The 11,307-nt window shown below is 47.1% G+C and overlaps 1 protein-coding gene across 8 annotated transcripts in view; it reads left to right on the plus strand.

Annotated features, from left to right (window-relative positions):
* The window catches only part of FBLN2 (fibulin 2), a 92,121-nt gene that overhangs the window by 24,045 nt on the left and 56,769 nt on the right, over positions 1-11,307 (plus strand). For all 8 annotated transcript variants that reach the window (XM_041399509.1, XM_041399518.1, XM_041399515.1 and 5 more), the window contains exon 2: positions 2,061-3,515. In XM_041399509.1, coding sequence (XP_041255443.1) covers positions 2,186-3,515 — 1,330 coding nt within the window. In that variant the 5' untranslated portion in view covers positions 2,061-2,185. The remainder of the gene's footprint in view (positions 1-2,060; positions 3,516-11,307) is intronic.

Genomic DNA, 11,307 nt, shown 5'->3' on the forward strand with positions numbered 1-11,307 from the left:
GTATTTTAGGAACCATTTACCTGGAGCTGTGGCCCAGCACGGGCTGGCTGGGCTGGGGGTGTTCACAGCAGCTCACCCCTTACCTGTCCCACAGGTGATGCCTGGCCCTGCCCAGGTGCACACTGAGGCTGCCAGACCTGTGCCTCTGACACCCACAAGGCCATGTTTGGTTCTGGGGCTCTCTGGGAAGCCTGATATAAAAAAGGGAATATGGCCAGAGCAGAGCAGAGCTCAGCTGCCTCCCCATGGGTTTTGCGCTGAGGCATCACAGCCAGGAGGTACCACAGGAGGGGATGTGACAAAATCCTGCTGTGAGCCCCTTACAGAAGTCACCTGTAGTTGTCCTCCCATTCATTATTTCTCAGCTACAGCAACGTAACAATTACAAATTTGGAGTACCTGGAAAAGCTGCTGAAAGCAGGATGAATTATTAATTCCCAGGCTGTGTTCTGAAGTATTAATTTCAGCACCACATATTGAAAATTCTCCTTCATGAGCAATAGCCTGGTTTTGAGAGCAGTGAGATTCTGAAAAAGTGAAATTGTTCCAAGCTATTATTGTATTTTCTGACAAATTTATTTTTCAGTCACTCTCCTTTAGCACACTCAGCTAATATTCTCAAATTAGTAGTAGAACATTTGTAAGAATTCTGTCTCTGTGTAAGGTACTGAAGTAATTGGGATTCCAGGGCAGAACTGTGGAAATTCTTAGCACGATTTGTCCGTATCTTATCAGAACAGGCATGCATTTCCCACAGCCTGGCCTCTTGCCAGAGGGGCTGAGCAGACTTGTTGGAAGCCCCCTTTGAATGGGAGAAGTAATCTTTCTGAATGGATTTTCTGGCACAACTCCTGTTATGTGTGTGGTTCATTGTTCTTAGTGATGTGGCTGTATTTTACCCTCTAGATAAATGTTTCAGGGTTGTTGTTTTTTCGATGATGGGAGGGGTCCTGGGAAAATAATCAGATTGATGGTTCTATAAAATTTCTATAGGCAAATTGTTTTTTTGTTCTAAGTGGTTTTTCGTGTTAATTGTGTAGCTTTGTGGGCATAATTTTGATATAAAGAACAACAGCTGATTAACCCTTGAACTTTTTGATGCTCAAAGGGCTTAGTAATTAAAAAGCAAACAATTTTCTCAGCAAACAATTTGCTCTTCTTCAAGGCATTTTAACAGTGTTGTTACGGCAGTTCATGTACGTATAGATGTATGTTGTAAATTCATAGTATAGTACAGTATTTAGTATTCATTAAAAAGTATTGCTGGTGATGTCAAAACTAAAAGAAGTGGTTGCCAGTGATGGCACACCCTCAGTTGTTGTAAATGTCCTCCAGTGAAGTTGGAGTCAATCCCTCTGTGCACCACAGTCCTGCTGTGGAGCTGTGCCAGCCTCTGTGAGCAGAGGATCCGGCCCTTAATATGTATTACAGGATAGTTAGTATGATGTGTAACCACAAAGTAACCACAACACAAAAAGAAGTTCTATTTTAGCCCTGCTGGAGCAAAGAAATAACTGTTAATGCTGAAGTGCAAGAGATTGCTCAGTGGGGGTAGGAGGCAGAAAAAATCCAGATTTTGAGTTAACATGTGTACAGACAAATTCTCACGTCCCAAGGCTAAGTTTTGTCTATAAAAATTCCTTAAGATTTGAGTCTTTGTAATTAAAACATAAAGAATAATTATCTTAAGCTCATATCTGCAGAGGAAGAACAGTGTATTTACTTATTCTCTGCCAAAAAATCTTTTTAGCTGGAAAGATTAACAAAAAGGCATTGAAGTATAAAGAAGGGCCTTCCTTTTATTGAAATATATATGTTTTGTCAACAGATTCAAAACAGAGCAGTCACAACCATTTTTTCTTCCTTTTTTTTTCAGAACAAGGGTGGGGGAAGCATCCAGCTCCAAACTTAGTGCCTCCAATGCTTGGAAGACATTATGATTAATTTTTGTCCTTAGGTTTCCAGATGTTGGATTTCGTCCCAACTTTTAAAGACCTCTAATGTTTAACAGGATATGTGCTGAGTGTAGTCTTTAACAGAGTTTTCTTTCATAACTCCAGGATCTATGAGAAAAGGTAACTTAGGAGGCCGCTGCAGATTCGGAGCTGAAGCCCCAGCCGTCCAGGAGAGCAGCCAAGGCTGAACGTGCGAGGTTGGAGCGGAGCTGCGTTCCTTCGGGAAGACGATGGCCAGGGCCCGGAGCTGGCAGCAGAGCCCTTGGAATGCCCTGCTCCTGGTGCTGCTGTGCACGGGTGGCTGCCAGGCACAGAGGGACTGCACAGGCGCCGAGTGCCAGGCCCTGGAGAACTGCATCGAGGATGTGCTGGAGCCCGGCGAGTGCTGCGCCACGTGCCTGCAGCATGGCTGCACCTGCGAGGGCTACCAGTACTATGACTGCGTCAACGTGGGCTTCGTCAACGGCAAGGTGCCCGAGGGACAGTCCTACTTCGTGGACTTCGGCAGCACTGAGTGCTCGTGCCCCAAGGGAGGGGGCAAGATCAGCTGCCAGTTCATGCTGTGCCCGGAGCTGCCCCCGAACTGCATCGACGCAGTGGTGCCGGCGGACGGGTGTCCCCAGTGCGGCCGCATCGGCTGCCTGCACGAGGGACAGAAGTACGTGGCAGGGCACACCTTCCACATGCCCCCCTGCAAGGTTTGCCACTGCCCCAATGCTGGCGGGGAGCTAATGTGCTACCAGCTGCCGGACTGCGACACGTTCTCCTTGAATACGGCCAGCCCAGGGGACGCCGAGGACGGCGAGCCCGAGCGGCACTATGATGATCCCTACAGCTATGACCAGGAGGCCTCCGAGGGAGACAACACCCAGGTGGAGTCTCCAAAGAAGTACAGGAGTTACTCGTCCCACCTGGAGCACGAGAACCTCAGCCAGGAGCAGGGTGAGGACTATGACTACCTGGTGGCCAGCGTGGCTCCCTCGGCGCCGGCCCCAGCTGATACCCACACCGAGGGCACGGTGGGGCCCAGCACCTCCCCGGTGCCCCGGGACCCTGCTGAGATCCGTGGTGCCACGGAGCGTGGCGAGCGCCGCAGGCTGCCCCGCACCACGGCACCCTCCCTCCGGCAGGTGACACACAAGGAGGCACCAGCCACCACCAGGGCTCCTCCCCAGCACACCACGGCCACCACTGAGGCACCCCAGCACCTGGAGGAGTTGGAGAGGCGACCTAAAGGGAACAAAGAGAGGCACGAGCAAGAAAGAGCCCCCCACTCGAAAATGAAAAAGCATGCCAGGAAGGAAGAGCCAGAGAATAGCATGTATCAGGGCCTGAAAGAGGTGAACTTTACGGAGCCAAGCTCAGCAAGATCATCCCATGAAAGCCTCGAGGGGAATGATTTCCCCAAGGTGAAGTTCAGTGCAACAACCTCTCCTCCTGTTGCTCTGAAGGAAGACCGCAGCCAGTCCTCCCCAAAGCAGTCGCAGACGCTGTACCGGTACCATCCCGAGGAGGACGGGGACCCCAACTCCATCCACGCTAACCCCAGGCTGCCAGAAGGTAAGAACAACTCCAGTTCCAGTGTCTAGTGTGCTCTTACTCGTGGTAACATTGGTGCTCATTCTCTGCTCTGTTGTTCTTACTGTTGCACATGGCCTTGAAATCAACCAAACCACCACCAACCTTTCTTCCATCCCCTCAGGAGGTGGTTTGTGTTTCATTTCATAGAACAGGTACTATTTCACTGTTACCCACCTTGTTTTGATTTCACAGACAGTGGATGGGGTTTTCTGGTATTTTAACTTTATTTCAGATGATGATTTATTAAACTCTGGCATTTTAATTAAATTACTTTTAACTTCTGTTGTGATGTTAAAGAAACATCTTCCTCTTCATAGAAGGATTTAATTAGTTATCTCCAGGTACTCACTCAGTGTAATCACAATTTGTACCTTCAGTCTTCTTGTGGAAAGGAAGTGAAACAGTTGTGCTTTCACTTTCTAAATAAAAATATTTAGAGTACTTATAATACTTATCTCATGGTTGTACACTCATTAGTTCAAGAACTCAAGAGATACACTCAAATACCCCTGAGGACTAGTAGGGAGAAAAAGGGCTCTCTCTTGCTTTATGTTTTCATGGGTCTGGAAGTTTATGATGTTTATGCTCAGCTGTGGCAAGTATACGTATTTTCCTCCCTGCCTCTGGATTCCTCTTGACATCTGCAGGGAATGTTGATTATACACTTTATGCAATGCTCATTACTGTAATGAATGCAAACTTCATTGATGTAAATTAGCACATATACAGCTCATATTTGCAATTCATTTTTCATCAAATCAGGAGCAGTACCTCCTCTTTCAAGATGTGGCACAAAATGTTCTCCCAAGACTCAACTGGAGGATGCTTGCAGAGAATATTGATGAGTCCCTGGCAGTGGCATTTCTCCTGGGCTGTCGGTAGCCTTTAAATCTTGAGCTGTCCAGTCCATCTTCTGGAGAAGTTTAAGGCAGATGGGAGGAGGAGAGCAGATTCGGAGCTCAGACTCTAAGTCCCAACACACACAGCACCTCGTGGCTGTTCAAACAGAAAGTGTGCCAGATCCATGGATGGAGATGGCAGCTTTTTTCTTTTCCTTTGACTTCCCTTTTATTTGCTTCAGCCTCCTTCAAAATATGAGCCGTGCATCAAGGCTGTGTATGATACATGGGCCTGAATTAGGACTGACACACAATAACCTGTTTCCTGATGTAACTTTAAAGAAGATTTTTTTTTTAAATAAAATTTCCTTTTCTTCTTTCAAAAAAGGAAAAATGGGTGGAGCACCCTGAAATTTTCAATGAGAGGGTTTAAGAAAGTCTATTGGGGGGAAAGTGTTCAACAGCAGAACTAACTACTGAATTTTAGAGTCTGCTTGGGTGATTTGCAGTCTGTGATTCCTGGGAACTGCTTGGCTGAGACAGGTCTGGTTGGGGGATGGTTTAGGTTGAGGTGCCTGGAGCAAGATGTGATGGATGGCATGTCAGGCATGAATTGTTCAGCTGGCAGAAGCAGGCTTGGGAATCACTGGGTGCCATTTTCCCCTTAGCTGAAATACCTGTGATTTTCTTTAAATATTGCAGAGATAGAAATGAGAAATAAATGTCCTGTGGGAGCGCACAACTCTCTGACTGACTGTAGATTCTGCAGCTCCAAGGCTGCTGCTTCCCTGCCCCACAGAGCTGCTGCATGTTTTGGGAGCCAGCACTGGTGCCACCACACCATGTCCATCACCCACGTTCACTGACAGGTGACCTGCCCCACCATTCCTATCAGGAATATTGGTGGAAGATCTGTATGGAACTACAGCACCCTCTCCCAAAATGAGGGCTCTCTTTTGCCATGACCAGTGCTTGTGCCTAGGAATAGCAGTGCTTCCACTCGTTCTGCTATTTTAATTGACATGGTTGTGATTCATGGGAGTAGCTCCATATGTTTCAAGTAATAAAACACATACATCTTGTGTCTTTGGTGACTCCAGAGCCAGTGGTGGAGGGGGAGTGAAGATATTAGTCAGACTTGAAAGAAAAATTAATCTCGCCTACAGATACAGAAAGAAAACATAAATTTTGTGCATGTATTTCCAACTATAAAATGACAAAATCTACCAGAATTGCCAAATAACTTCTTTTCTCCCTTCAGGAATTGTCAGCATGGTATAAACTACATCCATCCCCTGATTTTCAGAGCCTGTGGGGTTGTTGTGCTGTTCCCTAACGAGGCTGTAGCCACTCTGGCAGTGTGCAAGGTTCCGTTCGACCAGCTCTCAGCAGAGGGCTCTGGGGTACATTTCTGTGACTCTATGGCCATTCTAGATTTATTTTTATGTTTTGTTTAGTGTTTCTTTTCCCCCAGAGTTTAGAAAAGCTTGGGAGCTTGCAGAGAGGCTTTCAGCCCAAGTTAGATGGCTGTTGCATTTTTTCCTCCTGTTTAGCTGTATCCTGGCCCCAGAATTCTGCTGTGCTTGAGTCCTGATGCCTTTGGTTAAAAACTTGGCTTCATTACTTGTATTTTACATTTGGTTTTATTTGGTTTTATGTGTAGCTGAGTTCTCATCTCCCAAATCTTTGCCGGTTCATATGTAATCTAATGGTGGAAACAACATGGAACACTTTGGTACTCAGGAAAGGTTAATTTCGTGGTTTGGTTTTCTTTCTTCTTTTTAGCATTGTTTTTCATCTGTAGTATTGCCCTGTGTTCACATCAGCTACTCCGGTCCTAAAGGAGCTGTAAGTGAACAGCAGAGGTAATTACTCAGCTGAGAAAGTGCAAATTAAGTGCTGTCACCATGGGAAGGGAGGAGATTAATGGAGACTGTTCTCTTTATACAGTCTCTCTCCAAACATTGATCTTACCCTGTCACTTACTGCAAGAGCAGCAGATGGGGGGAATTTTAATTTCTGTATTGCGTATTTCCTCATCGTAAAAATGCCCTGATCAGGGCAGGGCTGACTGAAACATATTTCAAGAACTTAGTGTCAAATTCTGTTATGATTTTCCCTCTTTCTTCCATTTCCCCATGCTCTGGCAGTAGAGTGCTGTTCGTTGGACAAATGTAACTCAGGTAGCAAGCAGACTCACTGTGAATGTTTTATGATTTGCATTCTGGTTTTGGCAGGCTCAGCAGCAGTTTGGATCTAGCTGGACCTGTCATGTTTCAGAGTGGAGGTGTTTTTCCATTTAAACTCCTCCACAACTGGTGATTTTTTTACCATGGTGGCTTTTAGAGATAAAGATAATTGTTCTTGAACTGGAGTGAATTGCACCAATTTGGGAGCTGAGATCAGTTCATGTGAGAGTGTCATTTATTGCAGGTGAATCCTGCCCAGGCAGGAGCTTCTGTGGGAGGCTCCTGTGAAACTTCTGAGGATGTAGATGAGATTCCTACCCACCCATCTGCTGCCATGTTTGCTGATTCTGAAACTTCTGGAGAAAGATGACCTTGAATTTCTGAAATGGGGGCAGACAGATCCATGTGCAGGTCCAGGAGTTGGACTTGATGGTCCTTTTGGTCTCTTCCTGGATATTCTATGACTCTGTGAAAGCAGACCTGCAGTGAGGGTTTGGAAGCATTCCCTGAGCACACCCAGTCTTTGTCCTTCTTACTGCCACCATAAAAAGCACTGGAGAGAATGATTGCCTGGTCCTACAGAAACAAACTCTCTTTGCAATTAGTTAGATTTGTTTGCTATCAGGTGAAGTGTTGTCTCATTTTTACTTGAATTACCTCAGACTTAATCCTGTGTTCTCTACCTAATCCCAGTCCTTTCTGTAACAGGAAGAAATCAGCTTTGAGGCCTCAAAATAGGATATCTGAGGAATAAAAATAAACCTCAGGAGACTGGTGTATAAGGAGAAAAAGCCTCTGGGCCAGCAAGAATGAATCAGCATGAATTACAGCCCTGGGTGACAGTGTTCCATGGTTCCTTTGGTAGCTGGAGTTCTGAGGTAGCACAAATGGGAAATAAGGCAGTTTGAGATACTTGCAGAAAGAGGAAGACTAAAATACTATAAAATTAAAAAATGTCTATCTGTTCTCCCAGAAGTGGCCTTTGTACTTTATTAGGTAGCCAGATGCTTGTTTAGAAGGAAAAATGGAAATAATTCAACCATTTCTATTAAAACATCCCATGTATGATATGTAGGGTCTGATTCCCTCACAGCTGCTGGTGCACAGCCTTCCCTGTGCCCTTGCCTTGTCACCTCAGGCATGGATTTGCGAGCAGAGGGTGCAAGGAAAACCCAAACCTACCCAAATGATACGGAGGAGTGCACTCAGAGTAACTGTTTGCAGATTCTGCAATAAACAGTAGCCAGATTATCCAATCTGCAGGCACAGACAGCCAGATGTGACCTGGCTCTCTGCTTCCTCCGCTCTTGCTTTCCATTAGGTCTGTATCCAGTCCTGGGAGCAGTCCCATGTGAGGGATGGGAGCAGTCCCATTCTGTGTGAGGAATGGGAGCAGTCCCATCCTGTGTGAGGGATGGGAGCAGTCCCAACCTGTGTGAGGGATGGGAGCAGCCCCATGTGAGGCATGGGAGCAGGGCTGGGGGGCCCCAGGCACGCAGGCAGCAGCCGAATTCCCGGTGTCCAGACGTGTCCTAGCCAGGGGCATGCTTTTGGGGTCAGTGCCGGTGCTTTGGGGTCTGTGTCTGGATGATGGCTCTGGACATGTTGCTGCATGGCTGCTGCTTGCCTGGCTGTGTTTTGGGAGCTGCTCTGGGTCAGATCCTGCTGTTGCTTTTCCACCTGGCTGGGCTTCAGGGCACCTCTCAGAGCTGCAGACTCTGCATTGGCAGTGTTATTCTTTGCAGGAATTCCCCTGTAGAGACCAAACCCTCCTCACCACCATCCTTCTCCCATTCCTTATGTGCATCTTCCTTCTAAAACAGAGATATTAACCACAGGTCATGAGCTCCTGGCTACAATGCTTTTGAGTCAGGCTTTTATGGGGTTTTGTTTCTCATCTTAAAAGTATTTTAAGCTGTATATTGAATAGTGGTCTTAGTTACAAAATATAGTTTAGATGATCCTTTCTAAAGCTCAAAGACCTGTGCAGTGATGCAGGCACAAGCCTGGCATGCAGAGTGCCAAGATTGGGTGCCATGTTTTGCTAAAAGCTGTGTAGCCTGTCATAGTCAGGTGTCTGCCGACTTCTAAGAGCCTAAATAATTTAAGAAATGCTCAGATCTTCAGTTCTTTTCTTTTCAAACCTCAGTACCTGCCAATCTCATAAACAGAGATGTGTAAGAAGGTGGTTCTCCATCTTCCTGTGTTACTCATAAAATTAAGATAACAGCTGCTGCCTGCGGTGTGAATCACTGGGGACCACAACGGGCAGGTACAGTCTACAAGGTGGGACAAACGTGTGTTCCTGCAGCTCCTGCCAGTCCTGCCTCCATTAAGTACCCTCTGAAGAGCACAGTTCTTGTCCCACACCCAGCTCTGTGTGCTGCTGAGGTGCAGTCTTCCTCTGCTGACAGAGCATTATACCCCGGGCTGTCGGTGCTGCAGCACAGGGAGTTCCTCACACAGCTGGCGGGGAGTGTTCTGTGTAAGGAAATCCATTGTTCTCAGTGCTGGCACCAAGGGAATGTGCAGAGGATGACTGAAAGTGGAATAGGATGGAGCATTCACACCTGGCTGGGGCGTGCAGGGGAGACTCATCCTCCCTGCAGCACAAAGCCAGGGCAGTGCCTGCGTGGGACAGGTTTTCCACAGGACACTGAACACAGGGGGGTTTCAGATAGCCTTGCCTTCAGGGGGTTTAGGTTCTAAGGTAGTTTAAATCTCAAATTGTTGCCATAATACAACTGGAGTTGGGCACCCAACCTAGGATGACATTAAAATGCCTTTGAAAGCCCATCTCATGTACCTGTTCTGTAGAGGTAAAAATCGTTTTTTATGCAAAGTCAGCTCCACCCATGGTTGGCAACAAAAACATTGAATCTCAGTTCTGAAATTCAAACATGCTGCAGACAAAGTATGAAAATAAGATAAAATAAGATGGGAGTTTTTTTGTATAAATTAATTACCCACTTGAACACATGAGGCTGTTGGGCTCACCAGGTTTCTCGAGGGTACTCCATTTGCTGGCTATTTATAGTGAGTATCCGAGAGTGTATTTTTTTTGTATGCATGATTGATACTCCTTCAGAAAACAGAATTTCAATGAGACTTCTTTGCAGTAATGTGTCTGTTATTCTAATCGATCACCGAGGCATTAAAACTGACTCTGAATATAGCTCCTTGTTAGAGAAAGGAAAGTATAAGTAGTAATTCCTGATCCAGATTTTGTGAGACAATAACCTTTTGAACAGTTTCAAATATGTAGGCCAAATAAACGTAGCTTTCTAGCATATGCTTACTCATGAAAGGATTTGTAATTTCATTACCCCGGGCCTCACAGCGAGCAGTATCTCTTACCTCTCAGGGATTCTTAGGTAACATGCCAGCAAGTAATTGGAATTTTATAAAGATCCCCTTATGTGTGAGCAGGTTTTATGTTTTCTTGACTGTTCCCAGTCTGTGTGTGCTCTGCTTTGCTCTGCTTGAGATCACCAATTCCTTTCCAAAGCCACCAGAAAGTCCTAAATCGTCATCCCGAAGCACTGGGGGTATTTATGCTCAGCCAAAGGCTGGGAAAGGGGTAGGAGAAAGAAGTATTTGTGCTGTATTTAGGGCCAGCAAACCTCCTCTGCACATTTCCCCCTTCCCTGCCTTTGCCAGGGGCCAGGGAGCTGCAGAGCCCCCCGGAGCCACCTGCCTTGCTCCAGCACTGTGTGTGGGTGTCTGGGACACACCAAGCACCCCGAAGGTTTGTAAGCAGCAGCATTCCAGAGTCATCATGCCTGCAGCTGGTCACTGCCTGCTGGAATTGTTGCTTTCCCTCCATCCTGGGATGCTCTGGTGGTGATGGGGTGGCTGTGAGATGGTGGCAGCGGCTCAGGTGGGTGCAGTGGGGTGGGAGGGGAGGCTGGGCAGCCAGGGTGGGCAGGGGCTCGCGCTGGGGCTGCCCTGCCTGTCCTCTCCAGCCCTGCCTGCCCTCTCCAGCCCTGCCTGTCCTCTCCAGCCCTGCCTGCCCTGCCCTCTCCAGCCCTGCCTGCCCTGCCCTCTCCAGCCCTGCCTGCCCTGCCCTCTCCAGCCCTGCCCTATCATCTCCAGCCCTGCCTGCCCTCTCCAACCGTGGCTGCTGCACTTCTGGTTGCAGTTTCTCCAACCCTTCCTACACCAGAAATGGGGCCATTCACGCAAACCCCCGAGCAGTAATTCCTTCGCCTTGGTGTCTGAGTGCTGCTTGCTTTTGTGGTGCTGTTGTGAACCACAGGGAGGCCGATTGTGTTCAGAAGGGCTCAGAGTTGTTTGACCATAGTTTTGAATTACCAAGTACTAAAATAAACGTTTATGGCTTCAACAGCTCTGGGTTTAATAGCTTTTAACAGTACAAAGAGTTGCCTGAAAGGGGAGGATTTGCATCAGCAACTTTTAAAAGGTGTAAAAGTTGATGCTCTTGTGTGCTGTTCCTGTGTGTAAACTAAACATCTTAAAAATAATGGAAGTCATCAGATGAGATCTCATGGCCTTACTGCTGCCATGCACAGGGCAAATGACTGCTTGCAGCTGCAGTGACCTGTGCTGCCCAAGGAGTAGGTGTGTGTTAGTGCTGAACACCCTTCCACCAAGGTTACCTGAACTGGGCACATGAGGATGGCTCAGGGGTAAGGATGGTGATTGCTCAGGATGAGCTTTATTTTGTATGAGGTCACTCTGTAGAAATGTTGTTTCTAGAAGCTTGGGGGGGGGGGGGGGGGG

Source organism: Onychostruthus taczanowskii, unplaced genomic scaffold (assembly GCF_017590055.1).
Source record: "Onychostruthus taczanowskii isolate IOZ18803 unplaced genomic scaffold, ASM1759005v1 scaffold162, whole genome shotgun sequence".
Taxonomy (NCBI): domain Eukaryota; kingdom Metazoa; phylum Chordata; class Aves; order Passeriformes; family Passeridae; genus Onychostruthus; species Onychostruthus taczanowskii.